The sequence below is a fragment of the Sceloporus undulatus genome, chromosome 2 (genome assembly GCF_019175285.1).
Source record: "Sceloporus undulatus isolate JIND9_A2432 ecotype Alabama chromosome 2, SceUnd_v1.1, whole genome shotgun sequence".
In the NCBI taxonomy this organism is placed as follows: Eukaryota; Metazoa; Chordata; class Lepidosauria; order Squamata; family Phrynosomatidae; genus Sceloporus; species Sceloporus undulatus.
In genome coordinates this window covers 197,938,952-197,964,173 of record NC_056523.1, presented here as the reverse complement: position 1 = coordinate 197,964,173, position 25,222 = coordinate 197,938,952, and the positions used below count along the sequence as shown (strand labels likewise).

The 25,222-nt window shown below is 42.9% G+C and overlaps 1 protein-coding gene and 1 long non-coding RNA gene across 2 annotated transcripts; one reads left to right on the top strand and one right to left on the bottom strand.

Moving 5' to 3' along the window:
• Window positions 1-8,605: 8,605 nt before the first annotated feature.
• LOC121923270 lies at window positions 8,606-18,822 on the bottom strand. The gene is made up of 3 exons (XR_006102344.1): window positions 18,693-18,822; window positions 14,619-14,708; window positions 8,606-10,916 (listed from the first exon to the last, which is right to left on the bottom strand). It is a non-coding gene; the product is annotated as an uncharacterized LOC121923270 (long non-coding RNA).
• Window positions 18,734-22,421, top strand: SWSAP1 (SWIM-type zinc finger 7 associated protein 1). The gene is made up of 2 exons (XM_042453540.1): window positions 18,734-19,000; window positions 20,492-22,421. Exons 1-2 carry the CDS (start codon window positions 18,773-18,775, stop codon window positions 21,035-21,037), a joined length of 774 nt encoding a protein of 257 aa, XP_042309474.1. The 5' UTR covers window positions 18,734-18,772; the 3' UTR covers window positions 21,038-22,421.
• Window positions 22,422-25,222: the final 2,801 nt, after the last annotated feature.

The following is a 25,222-nucleotide window of genomic DNA, read 5'->3' as shown; positions in this document are numbered from 1 at the left end:
GGAAGGGGGGGGGTCCAGACTAAGTGCCACCATTATAATGGGGCTTGAGTGCGGCGGCGCAGCAGCACACACCATTCATTTTTCTATGGAAGGGGGGGGTCCGGACCCCAGATCCCCCCCCCCCCGGCTACATCCCTGACTCCCAGCCCAAGTCAGAAGTATAGTCTATTCTACCCTGGAATCATGAGATAGGAAGCAACCTTGCCTCTTATCTCACTTGACATGGAAGAGATGGCATTATTGGTTGAGAATATCCTCTTGACTAATGGAGAATTGGGATACAGGAGAGTTGTGCAAGAGTAGTTCTTGGAGTTTAATACACAAAACTAGTTGTCATGGCTTGGTCATGCATTTTGTTCTGTGAGCCCCTGAACTATGGAATCACCAAGGCAATGTTTGTGATTTGTGGCAACTTAATAGATATTGACCCATAGAGACAGAGCTGGGCCTAACAAGGATCTGGCTTGGCACTGAATTGATTGTACCATTAGGAAGGTAAAGGCAGCAGAACTAGAAGCCTCTACCTAGTATGCAGGAGCTATGCACTTTGACCCTTACTAACAGGACTGAAACTGTCTGAGGGTATGCCTATGTGAGAGGCCTCTGTTTCTTCTTTCTCTTTTACAGGCCAAGAAGTCTGCTCCAAAACCATTCCAGTGGTGAGATGCTGCTGAAGAAGACCCAGCCAGGTGGCTAACTGACTAGCTCCCTTCGATGACGGGTATTCTTGGGTATATAATACAGATGGCGTTGTTATTGCTTGAGAATACGCGTAGTTGAGGGGAAGTTGATTCATCTCGACAACCGTTGCAAGGTGGCCTCTCTCTGTATGTCTTTGTCTTTCTTCTTTCTATCTGTCCTTCCAGCTATATGACCAGCAGAACACACAGCGCATCTCTTCTCAGTCTGCATTGGAGAAGACCTAACAAATTGCTGTACTTGTATACACCACTCCGACATCATTCTCACTGCTTGCTCAGCCTTAATTTTGTTTTTCCTGTCCAGCATCCTGTTTAACATGATCAGTCTGTGCTTTTGCTAAAGTCCAGAAATTTACAGGCTCCTGAGAACAAAATGGGATAAGACGCTGGCCGCGAAACGTCAGAAATAAACTTTTCTAGAACATGGCTACATAGCCTGGAAACCCCACAAAAAACTAGGGATAAGAAGCTGTCCTGTTGGAAGCCAATGAGCTGCCCATAAGTTTGATGGCAAAGAGACAGGACATGCTCACCACATCATCCTGAAGGGTAAATAAACCAATTGCTTTCCTCTAGAAAGTGAACATCTTTCTTCTTCTGACACAGAGCTACCCAACATACAGAGATCCTTCTCATAGCTCTCCAGGCCAGCTGGCTCTAGAGACTTGCAAACTGAGTAATGGTACCCTTAAATACCTGGTACTACCCGCTGTTGGAGAGAAGAAGCAGATCTAGGTATGCTTGAGCAAATAAACTGTTTGGTAACATCTTTCCAACCCCAAGACTCATCAGGTTGATCTTGGTGATTGGATATGGTGGTAGGTTTCTTCACTGATTCTTGATGTGTCTTGTGTAGAGAAAGAGATAGCCTTCTAGTTTTGAGCCTGTACTCTTCTTGCTCCATGGGCAAGGAAATTTTCAGGTGCAACTTGAAGCTATCAAAAGGGAGGTTTGCAAATCATTCATCCAGGAGCAGCAGTTCAGGACCTATTTGTACCTCCTGCAAAGAAGAGTGATCAGAAAAGAAAAGAAGGAAAAGAAGGCCACCATGCTGGGTGAGAAAACTGGCAATGCAGCATTTTAAAGGGAAAATTGTGATAGGTCTCTAGGGGTGTTGTTGTTTAATTTTCATATTTGTAAAACAAAATCCACAAAAGAGCAATATTTTTATTAGCCAGCCAAAATGCACAAAACACTTCATGCAAGCTTATGAAGCTCCACTGGCTTCTTCATCAGACAAATGATATTTCAAAAACCACACTGGAAAAGATCATAATTAGACGGTAATTGGATCAGTTTTACTTAAACTGCAACTAAACATTTTATTTATGCAGCACCTAAACGTTTTCCCAGATGTAACAGCACAGAGACCTCTTGAGAAATTCAGAGTTCTCTGAAAGAAGCCTGGGGCTTCACTTGAGTCCAAAACACTCAGAAATAATCCATCTTGAGACCACTTCAACTGCCCTGGCTCAGTGCTAGGGAATCCTGGGAATTGTAGTTTATTGTAGCATGAGAGCTCTCTGACTGAGAAGGCTAAATGTCTCACAAAGCTACAATTCCCAGAACTCGCTAGCATTGAGCAAGGGCAGTTAAAGCGGTTTCAAACTGGATTATTTCTGCAGTGTGTTTTGAACCAAAGACAGAGACACTCTGGATGCCAAGAGGAAGAGGAGTTGTTTTACTGCTGCTAATGAAGTTTAAATTTTACTGTCCTCATAGCTAAAAAGGAGAGTGGATTCTGCCTACAGTGCAATGCCTCCAGACCAAATGAACTACAACAGAAACAACATCCGACACAAAATGTAGGCCTGCGACACCAGTACCACCACTTTTCTTCTCCTGTGTGATTTTTTAAAATATCCTTTTCCTGGTGAAGAAGCTCTTATGGATTTTGTTTTGTCTTGTTGTATTGCTAACACAGATTCCCCTGGATACATTTCCTTTTAATATTTGTATTTATTGATGCTTACATGTTTGCACATGTATTTTTCCATGTATTGTTGGGCTCTCTCTGTGGTTGGTAGGTGTCCGTATCGGTTCTGAAAGAAATGGATGGGCTTGTAAAGGAAGGGAACAAAATTCCTGCCAAATTAACCGTTACCACTGAAACCCCAAGGTATGAATGAGCCAGGAAAATATTAAATCTTTTTAGATTTCAGAAGCTAGTCAGGGTCAGACCTGGTTTATGCTCAGACAGGGGCCACTAGGGAATACCAGGAATCCCCTGGCAGAGATTTTTTTTAAAGAAGTCTTGCCTAAAACAAACCACTGCCAGCCAGTCAGCATTGACAGTACTGTGCTAGATGGAACCAGGGTTTTTGATTCAGCCCAAGGCAGTTTCTTATGTTCCTTTGAGTGCCAGGTTGTTGCTGTTCTGGAAGACCATTATAGATCTTTTTTTAATGACCACTTGTGCTCTTTCCTTGCATTTGATTCTTGGAAGTCAGATGGTGCCCTGCCTCATGCTGATTCTTCATCCAGTCAGTACAAAATGGTGGGAAAGGAAGACACCATAACACCTCCTGCTCCGTTTTACTTTCTTTTTGGGAGAGCAGGTAAGCTTCTCAAAAGCTAGCACTCAAAGGATATAGCCCCCAAACATGTTTAAAGAAAGAAACCCTCTCCCTTTCCTATGAATTCTGCACAGCTGAAGGCTCCTCTTCATGCATTTCATGGAAAATGGGAATCAATGCTTTGCTATTTGTGGCTTACACGAACCCTTGATATTTTAATTGCAGTGCAATTTATTTTAATTGTTGTTAGTGCTTTGACAGAAAGAAAGAAAGAAAGAAAGAAAGGCTTTTCTATCAAGTAAGCCTAATACTTGCCTTCCAGGGAGCAGGTTTGCAGTGGGAACCAAACACATTGATTATAATTAAGAAAATCAAACTCCAGCGGGCTGAGGCTCTGTATTAAAATTCATTTCTTCTCCCACAGTTTTTTCCCCAAGTTCAGCCTAAAAACTGATTTCCTATCCCACAATGTCTTCAATTCATATTTCCATCAAGGGCTCAATGCATTTGTGCTTTTTAACAGCACAGGGCCAGCCTTGCTTTTAGGTAGACAGCAGCAACCACCTTTAGTAACTGATGCCAGGAGAGGAGTGAAAAGCTAAAGCTATTCTTCAGAACCTCTGTCTGTTTATGTACATTTGGAGGACAGAAACTACCCCTGTTCTCTACATGAAGTGGCTGCCCTGGGATGGTGGTGGTAGAGGACACTGTCCTGTGTCCAGGGCTGAAATAAGGTTCAGTAGTGCACATAAAGTGACACCATTTTGTCTTTTGACTCAGGCAGCAAAGGTCTTGGAGCAACTATGTAAAAGTGAACACATATGAAGTATATACCCAGGGGTAGTCAAGGTGGCAAGGGATGCTGGAAATTGTAGTCCCAGTAATAATGTTTCCGAGCTCTGCAGAAAATGTTCCTTTCACTAAACTGTGCTGTGATCACGCTTTCTCAATAGATTCATAAAAACTATACAAATGAATAACTCTCACATTTTGCTATTTGAGTTACTGGCTAGAAAACAAGTGCAGGTCATGATTCTAAAATTATTTGGAGTAGGATGCAGAGCCATTCTTTCAGTGGCATAATTCTATTGGTTTGTTTTTTGAGTACTGGTAGTTTTTCTTAACTATGAGCAGCCAGGGAGAGCCGGCATGGTGTAATGGTTTGAATGTTGGACTATGATTCTGGAAACAAGGGTTCGGATCCCTATTCAATATGGAAACCCACTGAGTGACCTTAGACCAGTCACACTCTCTCAGCCTTAGAGAGAAGCAAAGGCAATCCCCTTCTGAACAAATCTTGCCAAGAAGAACTTACTATAGGCTCACCTTAAGGCCACCATAAGTTGGAAACAACCTGAAGGCACACAACAACTATGGGCAGCCAGATAAAGGAATCATGGCCTTTTTCTAGCTGCCATCAGGGATTTATTTACTACAATCTAGTGGTTAAAGATCAGTCTAACGATGGCTGAATACATGTCTGCACTCCCTATACACTGTATAAGTGGCTTAGGGATCCAGTCTGCTTACTGACTCTAAATGAGAGGCAATTATTTAAAATATGTCTACCACAAAGCTGGACTCTGAGTGAAGGAAGTACCTCATGTTTGCCTGACAATCAAAGCTGTGATTTACAATCTAGATCATGAAACGGGAGATAGAATGTAGTCCCATGAAGGTTTCCTAAAGAGGATTTCCTTCCAAGAAAAGGTCTGACAAGGGAAGTAGCATGATATTAAGTCACACCACTGGCCAAGCTTATTCAGCATTGTCTACTTTGATGGACAGCATCTGTCCAGGATTTCAGAACTCAGCCTTTCCTTATACTTTCCTGGAAATGCAATGGATGGAACATTCATGCAAAGTTTGTGCTCTAATAAGCAGTGGCCTTTCTTCTTTTAGAAAGGGTTGCTGTGTGGAAAACAGGACAGAACTCCTAGACCTTTATTAGCTGGGTCAAAGAGTTTCAATAGATGGAGCTTGCATGACAAACAACACAAGCTGCAGCTCCCTCTTCCTCACAACCAGGAGCCCTGTCCTATTTCTTTCACCTAACAACCCTACTCTAAGATGAAGATGCATGTATCTCTTTCCCTAGGTATAAAGCACCTGAGCAATCAAACTGGAGGCTCTGGTGTTAGGGTCCAGACCCTTATTCTTTTATTTATATGAAAGAAGAGCATAGCATTTTCCCAATAAAATGATGCAGTAGACAAAAACAATAAACACAACCTTCATAGAATCATAGAGTTGGAAGAGACCTCAAGGGCCATCCAGGTCAACCCCATTCTGCCATGCAGGAAATCACAATCACATCCAGCCTCTGTTTAAAAACCTCCAAAGAAAAAGACTCCATCACTGTCCGAGGGAGTGTCTTCCCTGTCAAACAGCTCTTACTGTCAGGAAGTTCTTCCGAATGTTGAGGTGGGATCTTACCATATCCCTTTTGTCACAGGGGTTTCCAAGTCATATTACATACACTTCACTAGAGTGAAGTGTCTCCATACTGCTTTTTGTCCTGGAAAGATACACCAGAGAAGGGCCTGCCCAGGCTTTGTGTGTTTCTAGATGGGATGGGATGTGGGTGTAATTTTGTGAAGAATGCTCCGTCAAGTTTCTCAAACAGATAAATACATTTTATTCAAAAGACAGTATCTTCTGGAATGCTGGAGCTTCAGAATACTCACACACACAAAGTCAGTCTCTTTCCAAACAACTCCCTCCACTCCCAAGATCACATAATGATTTATAGGAACACAATAACACAGAACAGGTGAATGAAGAGAGAGGATGTAAGACTTAAAGAAACATACAACATATATCACAGTGGGTAAATAAGCATGGGGATGGGGAAGAGACAAAACAGAAAGTTATAGCTCATCTCTGGCATGTGGGAAGCTGGTTGAAAAGTTCAGTGTGGACCAGTCCTTGTTTAATCCTTGTCAGCAGTACTTTGATTGTGTATTCCTGCATGTCGGGGGGGGGGGTTAGATTTGATGGCCCTTGTGGTCTCTTCCAGCTCTATGATTCTATGATTCTAATAGTTGTTTGCTTTTCCCAATCTTTGCTAAATGCAGGAATACAGGTCCCTTGTTGCTGCAGCAGTCTGTGACTGTGAACAGTTCATAACCTCCCTTCCTGCCACAGCGTCTTCCATGTCAATCCACTCCAGCAGAGAATGAACCTGGAACCTTTTGCATGCAAAGCATCTGCTCGGTCACTAGGCTGCAGCCCTTCTCTATCTAAGCAAGGAGGAGTATAAACTGCCCAAAGGACTAAACTCTGCTATGGTATTGAACGCATTCACACTATGGTTGAACATGTATGCAGTGAAGCCCAGGAAAGAAAGCTCAGGGCATACATGTACCCTACTTGCATGCAACATTTTCTGCATGTATATGCTGGATCCTACATGAACAGCCAGAAGCACAGATACAGTTAAAAGTGGCATATAAACACATATTAACATATCAGATGTTATAAAACATTAGATATATTTATTTATTCATTTTAAACATTCTACCGTCTCATAGTGAATCTCATTCTTTTGCTCTCTAGCTATACCCCACATCTCTGCTTGCCTTGCTACTAAATTCAGGGAGTGTGATTGTAGGTGCATAAACCTGAAACGTGTTCTCATGGGTCACAGCACACAGAAGATTTCACCTAGGGCAAAATAATAGAAACTCTACAAAAGTTTTCTTTTAAGATTATGTTGGACAAATGACTGTTTTTCTGGCTCTTCAGCCATCTTCAAAGCAAGAATTCTCTAAGGTTAACAGGTTTTATTACTGCAATGCTAGACATTTAGGAACTAAAGGAAAATATTCCTGCATGGCGGAAGTTGGACTGGATGAACCTTGTGGTCTCTTTCAACTCTATGATTCTATGGAGGAAGGGTAGCATTCTTATCGGGGTGCAATGCCTTCATATTGACAACCCACACACATAAATACTTTCCTGCCGGTACTGTGGTCTCCCTCCCCTTCCATCCATCCATCCATCCATCCATCCATCCATCCATCCATCCATCCTTCCTTCCATCCTTCCGGCATGATTGTGGCTGGAGTCTAAGAAGCAGCAACACAAATGCATCACCTGCCTCTTCACACTACAAAGGGGGCTAGGCTGAGCAGGCCCCTTCTCTTCATGTACACTCTTACCCCGGGATACGAATGCGCCGCGTTACGAAATTTCCGGGTTACGAAAAAAAAAAATAATACAAAATAATTCCGGGTTACGAAGGTTTTTCCGGCTTGCGAAAAAAGTTTTGGTGCTTTTCGGCGCCATTTTGCACGAAATCGCGGCTTTTCCCCATTAGCGCCTATGGCAATTCGGCTTGCGAAAGACTTCCGGGTTACGAAAATGGCGGCGGAACGGATTAATTTCGTAACCCGGGGGACGAGTTATATGTCTGACTTGGCAGCATCACAAAGTACAAGATGAGTACAAGATGGAGTGGGCAAAATAGTAGCATGGGACCCTAACCAACAAGGGCCCCGGAGCACTTGCTCCAATTGCATCACTGGTCATCTGGCCAATATGAGAACCCTTACTTGGGATGAATATTCTGGCCAGATGGAAAAGATCTCCTGGCACACCAAGGAGACCTGGTGGCACAGTGGTTAGATGCCAGTACTGCAGCCACAAGGTTGTGAGTTCGATCCCAGGGGATCCAAGGTTCACTCAGCCTTCCATCCTTTTGTAGATCGGTAAAGTGAGTCCCCAGCTTGTTGAGGGCAATTAGCTTACAGATTGTAAACCACTTAGGGAATGCTGAATTCACTGATAAGCGTTATAGAAATATACATGCTATTGCTATTATGACCTGACACAAAAGGACCAAAGTAAGGCACATGAGAATTGCATAGAAACATCAGGCTAAAAATGCCTCCATGGTTGTCCTTGTGTCTTGCAATGTTTCTAGAATAAATGAGGGGAAAGAATAAGAAAGAAAGATGAGTGGGTGGAAAAGGTTAGTTTGAGTCTTAACGGATTATAGTATCCCAAACAAGTGATTATAGAAATCTTTAGAAACCTTTTTTAGAAAGCAAAAAATTGCCAAACCTCTCCTCCTCTTTATATGGGAAGATTTCAGAACAGATTCTATTTTCCATGGGGCAGCTGGGTGGCTATGCAAGTGAGGCAGTGGGAGAGATAGAAAGGTCATGCACCAGAGCCTCCTTCTCCAGCACTGTGGCTTCCTCAGTGGAGACAGCCAGGGCAGCAGAGAATCTGGAAGTGCTTGTGCTTGGCCCATTTTCTCCACTGCCTTGGCTCCCTTGGCAGAGAGAGGCAAAGAAGCTGGAAGGGGCATGCACCCATGCCTCCACCTCTGTTGCCTGGCTCTTTTTGCAGAGAGAGAGAGAGAGAGAGAGAGAGAGAGAGAGACAGGGAAGTGGAGTAGTGGGAAGGGACATTCACCCTTGCCTCCTTCCCCACTTCCTTGGTTCTTTTGGTGGAGAGAGACAGGGAAATAGAGTAGCTAGTAGGGGCAAGCATTCATGCCTTCTTCTCCACTGCCTTGGCTCTTTTGGTGGAGAGACAGGGAAGTAGGTGGAAGGGGCAAGCACCCATGCCTCCTACTCTACAGCCTTGGCTCTTTTGGTGGAGATAGGGAAGTGGAGTAGCTGGAAGGGGCAAGCACTCATGCCTCCTTCTCTGTTGCCTTGGCTCCCTTGGCAGAGAGAGAGACAGGGAAGCAGTGAAGCTGGAAGAGGCATGCACCTGTGCCACCTCTGCTGCCTTGGCTTCTTTGGTGGAGAGAGAGACAGGAAAGTGGAAAGCTGAAAGGGGCATGGATCCATGCCTCTTCTCCACTGCAGCAGAGGTCTGGATCCAACATTGGTTGTCCCATCTATCAGTGTGTTGGTAAAAGCAGTTTATATGGTCCAGAAGATGATCTGAGTGATGGCTTCACTTGATCCTGAGTGCCTCCCACCAACCAGGCTGGCTTTAACTGTCCGTGATCCATACTAAACCTAGGAAAACAGCTTAGACTTCTGAGAAACAGAAACAAGTCCAGCACTTGGAACATGGTGTCTATTCTTGGTTTCCCTGCAGCTGCGATTGGCAATTTGTGTTTCCAGGGAGTCAGGGAACACACTTTCAGTGCCTTCATCATGATGATGGCTACATAACAACATCAAGACCTGGTGAGATCTGGCAGGCCAGTGACCTCTTTGGGAAGGAGGATGCCAAGGAATGTGGGATTATATAGCAGGCCCTTGGTATCTGCTGGGGTTTGGTTCCAGGGTTCCCGTGGATACTTAAATCTGTGAATGCTCAAGCCATATTCAATACAGGGGCATTTTATAAGGTGTCCCTTATTTTTAAAAAATGGCAAAATTGAGGCTTGCTATTTGGAACGTATATATATTTTTTACTATTTTTGAGTCGTGTATGCTTGAAAATGTGGCTAAAGAATCTATGGATTTAGAGAGGGCCAACTGTAATAAAATTTAGTAAGGACTTCTTCTCTTCCTCTATGTAAAACAAAGATCATTGTAATAATCCTCTTTTGCCCCCCTTCTGCCCCAAAGCACTGAGGCCAAGCTCTCTCACACACTTCAGAAGCCAAACCACCTTTTCAACAGACTAAATTGTCTTCATCTGATGACAGTAGAGAGAAAGGAAAGGAAAGGAACATGCCCATGGGGTATAACAAGTGGAGTACCATAGCAGCTCACAGACTGAGCTATAAATTATGACATCCTTGGTTCAGATCTCAAGTCTGCCATGAAACCACAACACTAGCCATTTGTGTCCCTTCCACAACACTGTTTTTCATTTCAGTTATAAACTGGGAGCAGGTGTATTGTCCTTGCTTTAGATGCCTGTGTTTGTGTGTGCAGAAGTAACACTCCTTTTTGCTGAACAGTCATTTGATCGCCAAGTTGCCACTGAGCCCCATCAATCTGTTTAAAATAAGCATACATCTGCAGGAGGCTTCCTAAGCCAGTGGTTCTCCAACTCTGGGGTGGGACCTCCAACATTGCTCAATGGAGGTATAAGACTCCCCATACTTTTTTATGTGTAAATTTTACACATGGATTGAGTTAAATGTTGAATTAACTTAAATAAAACTGTTCTAATTTGAACCATGTTAATTCCTTATAAAATGTTAAAATATGAATATACATAAAAATGTGAATGAAAATGCACACATTAAATCAACAAAACATTTTTATTCATATACCATGTTGAGTGGGGATGTGCGATATCCACATGTAGATAGACGTAAAGGGGGGTCCTGGGAGCAAAAGGTTTTAGTACCACTGCCCTAAGCTATCTACTAGTCTTGCATCAAGCACCCTGAAAGTATGCCCATGAGCAGGCCTTGTAATCTTTTCATTAAAACTTCTAGGGAATGGGATTCATTTTGCAGCCTTCCAAGGAGCTGAGGAGTAAGGAAGGAGTTCTTACTATTTTAAGTTCAGTGCATATTCCAGTTACTTGATGCTATTGCTACTTCTGCTTATCTGTCTGTAATTGGGGGGGGGGCATGCAATGATTCTACCTGCTTTCTGGCATTCTTTTCAATATTTAGATGTCAACCATTTGCTTTTCTCTTGGCCTTACAGACCCAGTTCTATCAAGACCTATCTCCATGAACTTTTAATGAACTTCTAAATCAAGAGTCCAATATTTGTGATGCAGCTTGTGGAGAAATGGAGCCTACACCGACACATACTGCGGCCTGCAAAAATTCAAAGATATAAATGTGTTAGTCTGTAGAGTCAGTATGTAGAGAGATCTTGCAGCACCTTTGAGACTAAATGAAAGAAAGAAGCTGGCAGCATGAGCTATCATAGACTTAAGTCTACTTCCTCAGATGTATTTGGAGAGGTCTATTGAGGAAGCAGACTTAAGTCTATGAAAGCTCATGCTGCCAACTTCTTTCTTTACAAGATTTCTCTGAAAGATTACAGTGATCCCTGCACATTCACGGGGGTTAGGTCCCCCATGAATGTAGAAATACCGCAAATAAAAAAAAAAACATTGTTCTTTTTACCTGAGAGAACACCTCTATAACTCTCCAGGTCCTCTAGTGTAACTCTATGGTCAAAATCTGCCAGAAGTTGACCATGGAATCATGCTGGAAGACCTACAAATGGCTAGAGATGTTTTTTTCTCTACTTATTTCTAAGTTCTCCAGCACAACTCTATAGTTAACGTCTAGCAGAGTTCCAATGGAGGACCTAGAGATTCCTGGAGAGAACATATTGATCAAAACTGCAAATAATCAAATCCATAAACGTCAAAGCCTCAGATGTGGAGGGCCAACTGTACATTCCAAAAATAAGAGGTTTCTGGAGCCCCTCTTCCCCGGTATACACACTACACACAATTATGAGCTGTGTTCAGCCTGATGGCTTAGAATTGATTGAGTTTAGCTCTGAATTCTTTATGCAGCCAAGGGTGGTGTTCATCTTTGGAACAGAAGGAAGAAGTAGGCAGTATATCAACAAATTCCCCTTGCTAAAATTCAGAGCCTGGGAAGGATTACCTTTTTGAACTTCAAATTCCTTGCCAGCTTCCCCTTTTGGCCATGCTGACTGGCACATTCTGGGAACTTAGGGCCTGAACAGACAGGCCAAAATAAAGCTGCTTTGGGTCACTTTGGACGTATGCTGTTTAAATGACACATGCATCTTAAGAGGCCAGAAAGCTACTCCAAAGCTGCGCTCCAGTGGCTTTGGCGTGGCTTCTGGCCTCTTAGGACACATACATCATTTAAACAGTATACCTCCAAAGTAACCTGAAGCAGCTCTATTTTGGCCTGTCTGTTCGGGCCCTATGTTACTTACGTAGTTACTTACTTTACTGCATTTATACCATGGGCTCTAATATGGTTTATAGAAATTAAAACAAGAGTAAAATAAAATATTACTTTACAAAAGCTTTAAAAAATAAATAACAATACTTAAGCTCTGCTAATAAGGCTAGAAGGCTAGGTCTCCTCCTGTGTTCTCAGATCTGGTAGATTAGAAAAGCCTCTGATATATACAATACTGTACATATTTTACATTTTACCCATTACATTTTACAAAAATATATAAGATCAAATGAAATGGAAGAAAGGGGGAGCGCTAGTACTGTGGAGTTGCCAGCTTTTTAAAAAACTCCCTTTTACTTATTGTGCTTTTAATAGTAGTTCAATCTGTGGATATTAAATCAGTGGTTGTGTTTACCTGGAAGGCCTTGAAAAGTGTCACCTGCTCATTCAGGCATATCAAGATATTGCTAAAAATGCAGCCTAGCAGACCAGGCTGATGTGTTTCCCTGAGAGATTTGTAATCTGAACTGAGAAAGTTATCAAGGCATAGATAAGAGGGCAACAATTTTAAAAATATAGTGATTGAACTAATGTTATTAGACTACATTGAGCCACGCATTCACAGGCACACGAGTTCAAGTATATTCAGGTAAACCAAGTAAGCGACAGAAGAGAGCTTTTTTTAAAAGGAGACCAATTATAATGCTTGGATATGATAGATTTTCCAGCTTGCAAAAAATATCAGAATAAAAAAAGAAAGTATGTGTGGCATTGTGGTTTGAGTGTTGGACAATGACTCTGGAGACAAGAGTTCAATTCCCAACTCAGCCATAAAACCCACTGGATGACATTAGGCAAGTCACACTCTCTCAGCCTCAGGGGAAGGCAATCGCAAACCATCTCTGAATAAATCCTGCCAAGAAAACCCCATGATAGGTTCTTGTTAGGGTTGCCATAAGTCAGAAATGACTTGAAGGCACACAGCACACAAACACATTGCAAACCATATCGGGCATAATAATCACACTTGCTGTCTTTTGCTTAAGATAGCATACCAGAACAGAGGAAGTTTAGGAAAAAAGTACTTCTTTTTACAAAGTACCAGTTAAGTGTCCCCCCTTTTTTTCTCAGTTCTCTCTGAAATAGCAAGGACTAGAAACATAATAATAAAGTTTAGATTCTGAGGCAATGAACACATTGTCAGAGCATGGATCATCTTTACCACACAGCACTCAGCATCAGAGTGTTTGGAACAAAACCATAACATGTTTGATAGCAAAATAAGAGCTACTGGCATTAAAAAATTAAAATAAAATGGTTGACAACTATTTTGTCTACTTGCTTGGGTTTCTGGCTCTGAGAGAGGAGTCCAGAGATATAAATACATTTCCTTATGCTAAAACAGACAGACATGAGATCCTTTATGTCTCTGGGAGGTGATGTGTAAAGAGAACATTGTGCATACACAAATGCTCTCATACACATACAGAGTTGCCCCATAATATTGGGTTGTGTAGGATTGCTTCCCACATAGAAACCCCCACAGAAATGTTGTAGGGATAAGCAGAAACTGTCTCTATCCACCATACCAGTTGCATCTAAGATATGACACCTACATTTTTGTGATAAATGCCGAAAGCACCATAAAGGTCCAATGTAGTGGGCTGACAGCTGGAATTTGGAGGAAAGTGGGTGAGGGTGATGGAGAAAGGTCTAGTTTCCTCACTGTAAGGGTGCACTACGTTGGAACCATGGAAAGGAGTTTTCTGTGTAACCTAGCAACTAGATTCAGCTGTCACTAGGCAACACGGTTGCTGGGCAGCACTAAAGGTGATTGGCAGCTCTTGATGGGCAAGGCTGGCAACCGCCCTTGACCCGGGAAGCTGGAGCTGATCCTCCATCACCACCAAGGGAGTGGCAGCATTTGGCTGGAATGGAAGGAAGGAATGGAAAATCAGATCTGATGTTGTTCCATTCAGAGCAGTGGTTGAGAAGCTGGGGTAAAAGCCAACTCCGTGTGGAAAGGTGAAAGGGCATAAGTGGGTAGCACTGTCCATGCAGGGTGACCCAACATCCTCCATTTCAACCTTCTGCTCAGGAGAAATTCCCAAATGTCCTCCCTGAAGGCTGGAAAAACACAGACTTTCAGTATCACCATGTTTCAGCAACAGCATAATTGCAATGGTCAGTTCAGTAAAGCTTGAGCTGGGGAGGAATAGGCTTGTATTCATTGTGTGTGTCAGAGCTACCTATGATAGGCAAGGTAAAGAGCAGCTCTCTCCAGAACCCTTTACTGAACATGTTTGAACAGGACAGCAGATAAGCCCGACTCACCAGCTACCCCGCAATACATTTATAAGCATAGATTTAGAAGTTTGGTCACCAGAATGGAAATCATCATAAGATTTGAGACTGGGGAAAAAAGGGGAAAAAAACAACATCCCTGGATGTATTTTGGAAGATCCCTTCAAGAGCTCTCTCAAAAGTTCAAAAGGTCTCTGTAAGATTCAGAGCAAACATTTTAGTTTAATTTAACAGGTCTATATTGTTAGTTGTGGGATAAATAGTTTGCTGTGTCATGTTGAACTGTTTTTCTTTTTTGTGGTGTATTAGAAACCTTACTCTTTTCCATGTTGGTTCTGCCTTGGTACCAAATTTTCTGTTAAAGAAGTAATGTCCAGGAACTTGACAGCTGTGTTATCTGAAGTACACCTGTATTCAACAGAAAAAGAGTTTGGATATGGAGTAAGGTAATGACGGAAAAATCACACTTCCTTATAAAGGTGCTGTTTTCATGGCAATGACAGTTATTATTATTATTACCACAATCATCATCATCATCATCATCATCATTTATCTCCCGCCTCTCCTCAAGGCGGGGTACAGCAAGTTAAAATACAAAACACAAGAATACATAAAATCAATCGTTAGGTATAATAGTATAAAACTATTAAAATGCACTCATAAGAGCACATTAAAAAGTCATGATTTAACATTGACCGGGTAGGCCTGGTGGAAGAGACATGCCTTTAAAGCTCTTTTAAATGCAGTCAGTTTTCAGCAGTTGTATTTCTTCTGGCAGGTCATTCTACACTCCAGGGGCAGTAGATGAAAAAGTCCCTTGGGAAACTGTTGCCAGTCTAATCCTGGCTGGTTGGAGCAAACATTTCTCAGAGGTCCTGAGTGTATGGGACAGAGTTATGTGGGAGAAGGTGATCCTGTAGGTAATCTGAACTCAAACCATGTAGGGCAACCACTGGCAGCTCAGAATTGATGCTCAGCTCCTAGGATGTGGGGCAGTCTATTTCCCAGAAGACTTGGCTCTTTCCTTGACTGCTTGCCAATCATGGACCAAGAGAATTCCAGTTCCTATCCTGCCCTAAAGTGAGGGGAAAACCTCAACTCTCTCTTTCTCACAGCCTTGTATTCTCTCCATGTACTCCTTCAACACACAACAGATGGCAAGGGCTTTGCGCGTACAGCTTCTTGTCTCGGCACTGGCAAGCGAGGGGACAGATGGTGGTACCGGCCTGCTCAAAGCACCAGCGTTTAGTAGCTGCTAAATATTTTAATTAACCCCCTTGGTGCCTGCCCCTCATGTCTCCGAATGACTTTTGAAACCCAAACTCAGAGAAGCCAGGCAAACAACGTACTGGCACAACAGTGGTCTGTGTCTGCCCCAGAAAGAACTGTGCAAAAGCCCAAGAAACTTCAAACTGGGGAGGAAGGAGCTGCAGAAATCCCCACCACCACCTGGGAGAATTACAACATTCAGAGCTGTTTAATTTAGGAAGAAGATACAGGGGAAAGGGACAAAACTAATAAAAGGAAGGAACCGAAGAAAGTAAAAGCTGTTTGAAAGTGAAAGACGCAGCCTCAGAATGTGCTGGGTCTCCTTCTTTGGAGGTTTTTAAACAGAGGCTGGATGGCCATCTCTCAGGGATGCTTTGTGAGTTCCTACATGGCAGAAGAGGGTTGAACTGGATGGCCCTTGGGAGGGTCTCTTCCAACTCTATGATTCTTTGATTCTAAGACAGTAAAGTTTCTCTCTCTCATTGTACTAGAACCTGGGCTTATCCAATGACACTGAAGCATGGGAAACTCTGGGCGGGGAAAAGGAAGTACCTGTGGGGCATTGTTCCATTATGGAATTTACTGCAAGATGCAGTGTTTGTGGCCTCTTTGTGGCGCTTTAAAAGTGGAACAGACAAATATGTTAGGGATAAAGTGCAAGTGATGACATTCAAAGCCATGAACAGATTTGGACCCTATCTAAGGAACCATGTAGCAAAGTACAGTATCATCCAAAATCCACAAAACAGGGATACCTTTATTAGGCAAACCAAACATGTTAATGGATGGAGACATATTAGATTGCAAAGGAAGTATCTTTTTTGTGTTGCAAATGGATGTTAAATTTCCTGGATTTTTGAGAATCTCCCAGTTGCCACATTGCCCGAAAGAGGAGGTGCCAGCCTGCAAGTAATACCCCTCCATACCATCTGGACTTAGAACAGAAATAGCAAAATTCAGACCTATGACTAACATCTTCAGTTTTTTTTTCTCCTGTATGGTTTTAAACACCTTGCTTGATGAAGAAACCAGTGGAGTTTCAAAAGCCTGCAATATGTATATTGTGCATTTTGGTTGGCCCAATAAAGGTATCATTGTCTAGTGGAATTTTGATGTTATTGGGTTGTACACATTGCAAGCTTTCAAACCTCCACTGGCTTCTTCATCAGGCAAAATACACAATCCAAACACTCCCAACCTCTGTTTAAAAACCTCCAAAGAAGGAGACGCCACCTTGGGCAAGTCACTCTCAGCCTCAGAGGATGGCAATGGCAAACTCCCTCTGATGAAAACTTGCCAAGAAAACTGTATGATAGGCTCACTTTAGGGTTGCCATAAGTCAGAAACTACTTGAAGGCACACAATACACACACAAACAAAGCAGTACACAAAACAGATTGATGATGATGATGATGATGATGATGGTGGTGGTAACAGAAACATCAAGAGATTGGGGAAATGATCGTGGGAGGAATCAAAGGATATTTTTCCCTTTAAGCACTGAGCTCCTAGCCTATGAAGGACCTGAAATATTGCAACCCATTGAAGCATTGATAATCCAACCTTTAGTCCAACCTTCAAGACATATTGGAATCAGAAATATCTTTTGCTCCTCCCCATCCCTTTCCATTAAAAAGGTTGATTAGGGGACACTGGATGTATTTTTGTGAAGGGCCACAAAAACATCCTGGGGGGACCACTTTGCCCACCCTTGTTCCAGAGCTTGTGAATGCACTAGTGAAATGGCACTTTTTGCACTATAACACTTTAATTCTGAGACTTAAACAATCAGATGAAATTGGCCCTTCAAGTCATAGGGCCACCTCAGCCAGACCAAAGTAAGCCAAGGTTATCAATGCCCTCCATTTCCAGGAAATGTCCTCCATTTTCTAGCAGCATCAGCAGACAAGACTCGCACCCAGAGCTCAGGGCAGTTTGTTTCTTGGAGGGGGAAGAGAGTAATGGGCTGCTTGAGCACAAAATGCAAATACTGAAAAGGCTTTCCCCTTAATTTCAGCACAATGGACAAAGGAAGGGAAGAGTTTAAATGCAGATTTATGTAGAAGTGTACATTGAACTGTCTGCCCTGGAAGAATTCTAAAGTGTCTTCCATTCTGAGTCTGACTAAGAAGCATGAATGTATACTTCTAGAAGTGTTTTGAGCTTTTACGGGGTTATGTCTTCCATTTTTATCCCATGTCCTCCTTTTTGAGGCTAAGAAGCATGAATTTACATTTCTTGGAGTGTTTCAAGCTTTTTTGGACCATGTCATCCATCTTTCCCCAATGTCTTCCATATTGCGCCTGACTAAGCAGCATAAATTTACTTTTCTAGCAGTGTTTTGAGCTTTTATTGGGTCATATCCTCCACGTTTTTCTTGAATGTCCTCCATTTTGAGCCCGACTAAGAAGGATGGATTTATATTTCCAGGAGTATTTGCTTTTATTGGGTCATGTCCTCCTACATTTTTCTTGGATGTCCCCTATTTTTAAGCCTATAAGAAGTATGGATTTACATTTCTAGGAGTGTTTTGAGCAGCTATTGGGTCATGCCCTTCATTTTGAGCCTAAGAAGCATGCATTTACATTTCTAGGCGTGTTTTGAGCTTTTCTTGGATCATGTCTTCCATTTTTCTTGACTATCCTCCATTTAGAGCCTAAGAAGCATGGATTTCCCTTTCTATGAGTGTCTTGAGCTTCTATTGGGTCATGTCCTCCATTTTGAGCCTAAGAAGCATGGATTTCCATTTCTGTGTTTTGAACTTCTATTGTGTCATGTCCTCCTACGTTTTTCTTGAATGTCCTCCATTTTGAGCCTATGAGGGTTTCAAGAGTCCATTGGGTCATGTCCTCCATTTTGACCCTGACTAGGAAGCATGGATTTCCATTTCTATGACTGCTTCTGGGTCAGGCCCTCTATTTCAACGGTGCCTTGTCCTCTTTTGTGGTGAGGAAGGCCCCTGTGGCTGCCCTGGGCTCCAGCCTCCCTTTCCTTTCCCCACTTTAGCCCCAGAGGCTAAAAAGCCCTTTTGGCCTCCATTTTGTCCCCAGACCCTCCCTCGGCTTCTCTGGAAGCGCCGTCGAGGCTCATTCCTGTGGGGAATATCGACGAGGCTTCGGCTACCTCTGATTGGCTGCCTCGCTGGGAACGCGGCTCCTGATTGGCTGCGGCGCGCCTGCCTGACGCGGCTGAGCGTTCGGAAGATGGCGGGGGCCTTAATGTCAGCTCTGCTGGGCGTAGGCCCGGGAAAGCAGCGGCGTCCCTTAGTGGTCTTGGGCCCAAGCGGTTCGGGGAGGTCGGCACTGCTCTTCCGGGCTGCTTTAGTGGGCTCCGGCGTTGCCCCTGCTCCGGCGACGGTGATGTTCCTATCGCCTCATCCCTTGGAGCGCCTGCCTTGTGGGGAAGGAGATGTCGATGCCTCAGTCATGCAGGTGGGGAGGAGGAAGGAGAGGCGGCTGGGCATCTTCAACTTATATCCCAGTGGTCCCCAAACCGTGCTCTTTAAGGGGATTTTGGACTTCAGCTCCCAGAAGCCTCAGCCATGTTGCCCAGTAGCCTGGAATTCTGGGAGCTGAAGTCCAAAATCCCTTAATAAAGAGCACAGTTTGGGGGCCACTGCTGTAGAGAGATCTTGTAGCCCAGTGGTCCCCAAACTGTGCCCTTAAGAGACTTTGGACTCCAGCTCCCAGAATCCCAGACTATTGGCCAAAATGGCTGAGGCTTCTGGGAGCTGAAATCCAGAATCCCTTAAACAGCAAGCTGAAATGTGGGAGTGACACCACATCCGATAGTCCTGATGAGGAATCTGTAGTTAGGACAAGAGGCTACTATTAGGAAAGAATATGGAGAAACAGAATGGTTCCCAATTGGCAAAAAGGTCAGGCCATAATTGTCCACTAAAACCTGGGACAAAATGTAGGACAAAATCTAGACCAAACTGTAGGACAACCACAGGATAAAAGTCAGCTCAAAATGTAGGACATTTAAAGTCCTGCATTTTTCTTAAATGTCCTACATTTTGAGCTGACTTTTATCCTGTGGTTGTCCTACAGTTTGGTCTAGATTTTGTCCTACATTTTGTCCCAGGTTTTAGTGGACAATTATGGCAACCCTATTCCTTCACCCTATTTGTTCAACTTGTATGTAGAAAATATACGAAGAGCAAGCAGGCTTGGACACAGTAGAAGGAGGAGTGAAGACAGGAAGTAGGAACATCACCAGTCTATGTGGATGACACAATACTACTAGCATAGCGGTTCTCAACCAGCAGGTTGCAATCCCTCTGGGGTCAAACAACCCTTTCACATATTTCCGAGGGTCTTAGGAACCGAGACACCGCTCCTTTTATTGTCTGTCTGTCTGTCTGTCTGTCTATCTATCTATCTATCTATCTATCTGTAGATTTGCACAGTGCTGTACATACAAACAATAAAATAGATAAGAGTAATCCTGCCCATGGCATACAATCTAAGAAATAGTAGCATAATACATATAAATAGTACATAACAATACAGGAAAGGGTTCAATAAAACTGGCAACAAATTAAAATGCTCCTCTATGGTTGGGGGTCACCACAACATGAGGAACTATTAAAGGTTGAGAACCACTGTACTAGCTGAAAACATCATGGACCTGGAACAACTACTAAGGAAGTTCAAAGAAGAAAATGCAAGAGCAGATTTAATAATGACCTCTGATGTTAGGCAGTGAAAAGCAAAATGTGATATATCTTATCATGCCTGGTATGAGCTCACGCTACAACAGGTTTATCATACAGAACCAAGCAGAAATTAATTCTCCAATATCTGCCACGACTTGGCTAACTTTCTATCTCACCTTTCGCATCTCCCCCCACCCTCCTATTGCAGTTTCTTCATGCCTCCCAACCTAGGTCATTAATGCTCTTTCTTTTCCTTCCCTAGAGAATACAGTTCTTGTACCCACCATCCTTTCAGTTGCTGTTTCAGGTGGTGGCCAACCTGCAGCAGACCAGCTGCCCCACCCTGGTAGTGCTGGATGGCTTGGAGAAGTATTTGAGCAGTTGCCCAGGCCCGAGTGTGGCTGCTCAGTTGGTGGCCTTGCTGCTGGACACGGTTAATCATTTCAGTCAGAAACTCAGCCGCATGTCCTTAGGCTGCCAGCTCCTTGTTTCAATGAGATTTCCTGGGGAAGCAGGGGAAGACACAGAATATCTTTCAGTAGTGGAACGCTACTTCGAGGCCCGGTTGTGGCTGCACCCAGAGGCAGTGGAGCATGCTGGTTCAGCTAGCCATGGTGTCTCCAAGGTGACGAGAGCACGTCTCTCCCAGACTGGGTCTCAAGATCAAGAATGGCTGTTGAGATTTGAGCCTGAAGGTAAAATGAAGATCTCTCCACTTCCGTGCAAAAGTGAAAAAGATCATGGTGCGGCTTCAGAGAATGATAGACCTACTGGGGCTGAAGCCCAGGCATTTCCACCTGGCTCTTAGTCTTCAACCTCTCTGGTGATGCATTGCTGGGTCATGTTTGGACCTGGTTTTTCATTTTGGTATAAAAAAACAAGCTTCTTTATGGTTAAATAACAAAGCTCTGCTTCTGGAATGTAGAATCCTTGAGGCTGTCACAATCATGTTACTTAATCTGGGGACTGATAGTGCATTCAGTGGCAAATGTGAAATGTGCCTTTCTACCTGTTGATGGTTACTAACAAAGGGTTGGGAAGAGACATCACTTCAGGGGATGATCTAAAGGTTAGGAAAACGACACTGAGAGGATAAATTCCACACTTAATGCTTTTGATTTCAACTTTGTAAAAGCCACATATATTATCAGAAGGAATGGTTTTCAAGAGCATCGGATGGGTCTCTTGAGAGGCAGTGTCGCTTCCTGACACCATTTTCATAAGGACAACAAAGGAAAATGGAAGCATACAGGCTTCTTCATAGAGGAGCTGCCCTTGGGCTCAAACATCTCTGTTCTCAGAGAGAATTTACTCCTGTAGCAAAAGCTGTAAGAAAGCCCTGGTTTTCAAAATACTCCCACCTCAGAATTCACCCATAGTTTCATGCTGAGTTTACACCAGTCTTAAATTTAAATTGATGCCTGAAGGATAATATTCCAATTTCTCTGGCTTGTACCATCTAATTTAAGGTTTTTTTTTATCCTTATGTATTCTTCAAGAAGAATTTGAGCTCCCATGAGTAACATCACAAGCATGTTTGGAGATGAAGTGTTGTTTTGACAACTTATTTTGGGTCAGATGTATTGGCACATCTGAAACCCCAGGTTGTTGGCTGAACTTAGAACACATTAGATGATAGAAAATATATCATATATCAATTATATCAATAGATAGATGAAATGGCAGCATTGTAAGAAATATAGGGTTTGTGGTTCATTGAGGCATGTAGAATCCTTTGCTTGACAACTCTAGTCCCCTGCACAAAACTATAATTACCAAAGTGCCTTGTATGTTTCTCTCTACTACAGTGTCACAAAACTGATAGAATTGTAGTTCAGATAAGTTGAACCATGAAAGATGGGTGGAAGAAATGCTAATGCAATTGATTTCAGAGCAGTTAGCACAAACTGGTTAAATTCAATAAAAGTCAGGGTCAATTCTCGGAGGGATACATGAGTTACATGGAACTTGGGCCACATGTAAATTTTAATTCAGAAGTGTGTTATATGATGTTTTCTTTTTATATGTATACCTCTTGCTCATTTTTCCTTTGTTAACTATTAGGGGTGTATGCCTTTTTTTTAAAAAAAAAAATGTTTGTGAATGGAATGTAAACTGGTGAGAGATCAAGCAAGAGAAGAAATGGGGTTGCACCCAAAAACTTTACAATAAAATGTTTGAAATATATTTAATCATTTATTTTATATGCTATCTTTCTCTCAAATTACACTTTTCCTTGTTGCCTGCTCTGATCCTTGTGCCTGTCTTCACTGCAGACTGCCTAGTTCCACTGCCAACCACAAGGGTGCTAGGTTGAAGGCATGGTCAGTGGCCACATCCAGTGACATCACTGCTGGGTGCAGGGATGTAGTCTGTACCAGGTGACCCCTAAGGTGTGGTGACACTAGTGCACCCCAGACATCTGCCTTTTGGCAGAAACAGGCTGTATCCTATTAAAATGCTGAAGAGATGATATGGGTGGGGTGAAGGAGAAAGGAGAGGTCTCAGGGTTGTTGATATATATATATATATATATATGTGTGTGTGTGTGTGTGTGTGTGTGTGTGTGTGTTTAAAAGCATCACCCTTTACAAGATTTTCATTTTAACCTTATGAAACTAGGTACTGCCAGCCCTCCACATTTTTGGCTTTGACTTTTGCGGATTTGATTATTTGTGGTTTTGATTAATATGTTCTCTCTAAGAATCTATGGGTCCTCCAGTGCAACTGTGCCAGAAGTTGTGTTGGAGAAGTTCCTAGAGAAAACACTTCTCTAGACATGATTCTATGATCAACCTTTGGCAGATGTTGACCCTAGAGTTGCACTGGAGGACCTAGACATTCCTGGAGGGGTATTTCCTTAGGTAAAAAGAACCATCTTTTTTTCATTTGCAGTTTTCCCATATTCATGGGGTCCTTCACCCCAAACCCCAGAAAATGTGGAAGGGCCCCTTTATATGTAACTGCACTGAGGTTGCGTGTAAGGTACTGTAATTGAAAGGTACAATTTAGCGAGGTGTTTATGTCATGACTATTACCATGATGTTCAGTAATATGCAGGAATTTCACTTAATGAGTCACATTGTCCAAAAAAGAAATACTAAAGACTCTGTATTGTGTACAATCCATGGAGTGTTGCTGGGGTCACTGTGTGGTCTGGATCAAGGAGTAGTGAAATTTGGCCACAAATGCTCTCTATTCAAATATCAGTTGTGATTCTAAAAAAGAGACCAGGCAAATCATGAAAGATAACCCATTAGAAATTTGACTTTCATTTCCCCTAAACTGGTAGCTAGACATTTTATTTACAAATTAAATGGGAAAATGTGTTTTCCCATCATTAGAGGCCCCAACTTTCCTGACCGATGTCCAGGATTTGTAACTGGTGTTCCCCCCTCTGTCCATTTTGTCTTTAGTGTGTCAGTAGATCATCTGTCCATCTATTATGAGAAATATACTGAAAATAAATTTGTGAAGACTGTGATGTCAATCTCTCTCTCTGTCTGTTAACATTTTTTTTATACTTCAGCTCCCAAAATTCCTCAGCCAGTATCCCATATTGTAGGAGTTTTAGTCAAAAAAAAAGATCAAACATATACACTGCCCAGTTTCATTGTAAGTATGTAATACATAGTGAGTTGAAAAGACTGGCTAAGCATTGCAAATTTCTGCTGGAACTTTGGTGTTCCAGACTATTTCATCCCCCATCCCCATACCTCCCAGATTGGCTTAGATCTATTCACATGTGAAACCAGTTTGTTGCACATTCCACTCTCTCTCCGTTGCAGCTCTGTGTCCTAGAAACCTGTTCAAGAAGGTTAGGAGCGTTGGAAGTGTAGTGTGCTGGCAACAGTGGAGAGGGCACTGAAACCAGGGGCTAACTATCCTCCCTGTTTGTAATTAGGTGACTTTCTTCTTCTGCTAGACAACTTGAGATTCGAGCCATTGCCTTCTACACCCAAATTCATTTCTGGTCGGACTCCAGCATTACTGTGTCATCTTTATCCTAAGGGAGGAATGGGCAGTCCTTTTCAGGAATGTTTTGGCCTACAACTCCCATCAGCCGTCGCATGCATAGCCACAAGTGAGGGATTATGTTACAAGACTTGCAGTCCCAAAAAGATCTGAAGGGCCACAGTTGTCCACACCTGTCCTCATAATGCAACAGCAAAACACGCTGCATGACTGGCAGGACTCTTTTACAGGTGTCAACAGGAGCAAACAAGAACCACTATGGTCTGATGAAGCCCCAAGTGAAGAGCCACGCAGGGAAAAGGCACTTCCCCCTCTGCCTGGAAAGAAAGGTTTCCAAACGTTCTGTTATGAACTTTGTGTCCTGGATGTTATCCAGCATCAGAAGGCGCCTGGCTGGGCTCCTGCTGCTTTCCGCTGGCTGTGTGCCTGATAACAGCTGCAGAAGGTGCTGGCTGTCATGCTGATAAGGCCTTATCACCAGGGCTAAAGCCTGGGCTGGGTTTTCTGTACTGATGGGCTGTGAACTTGGTCATAACGTTTTTGTGCACCGGTAAGAACCTGGCTTCCTTATTTGAAGCATTCACACTTAAAATTCTTTTGTTTTCTTAGGCTGAAATCCTGCCTAACTACATTGGACTTTCCTGTTCTGTCACTGCAAAGTACAGTTTGATGGCACCAGGGTGCACCTCCATGACAGGATGGAGAAGCACCCAGACACTGGCTGCAATTGGACAGCTGGGGGGAAAGGACAGCTGTCACTCTGCTGGATATTATATTTTTAGGGTCTCAGGAGGATTATTCTTCTTTTTGCCTGGCTGCCCAACTGCAGTTGGAGGGTGCATCTGAGTGGGCATTGCATTTTGATGCTTTTATAGCACAGCTTGGTAAGATTTCAAAAAGGTGGGAAAGAAAACAAGGTACACTCTCATCAGAAACTCAACTCCACTACAAGGCTCCTGTTCCAAACTGGTGAGAGTCTTAAACAGGAGTATTCCTGTTGAAGCTTGGAAATGCATGG

Coding starts and splice junctions, on each gene's coding strand:
- SWSAP1 (XM_042453540.1), top strand. CDS start 18,773: ATGGCGGGGGCCTTAATGTCAGCTCTGCTGGGCGTAGGCCCGGGAAAG. Junction 19,001..20,491: donor TCGATGCCTCAGTCATGCAG/GTGGGGAGGAGG, acceptor TTCCTTCCCTAG/AGAATACAGTTCTTGTACCC.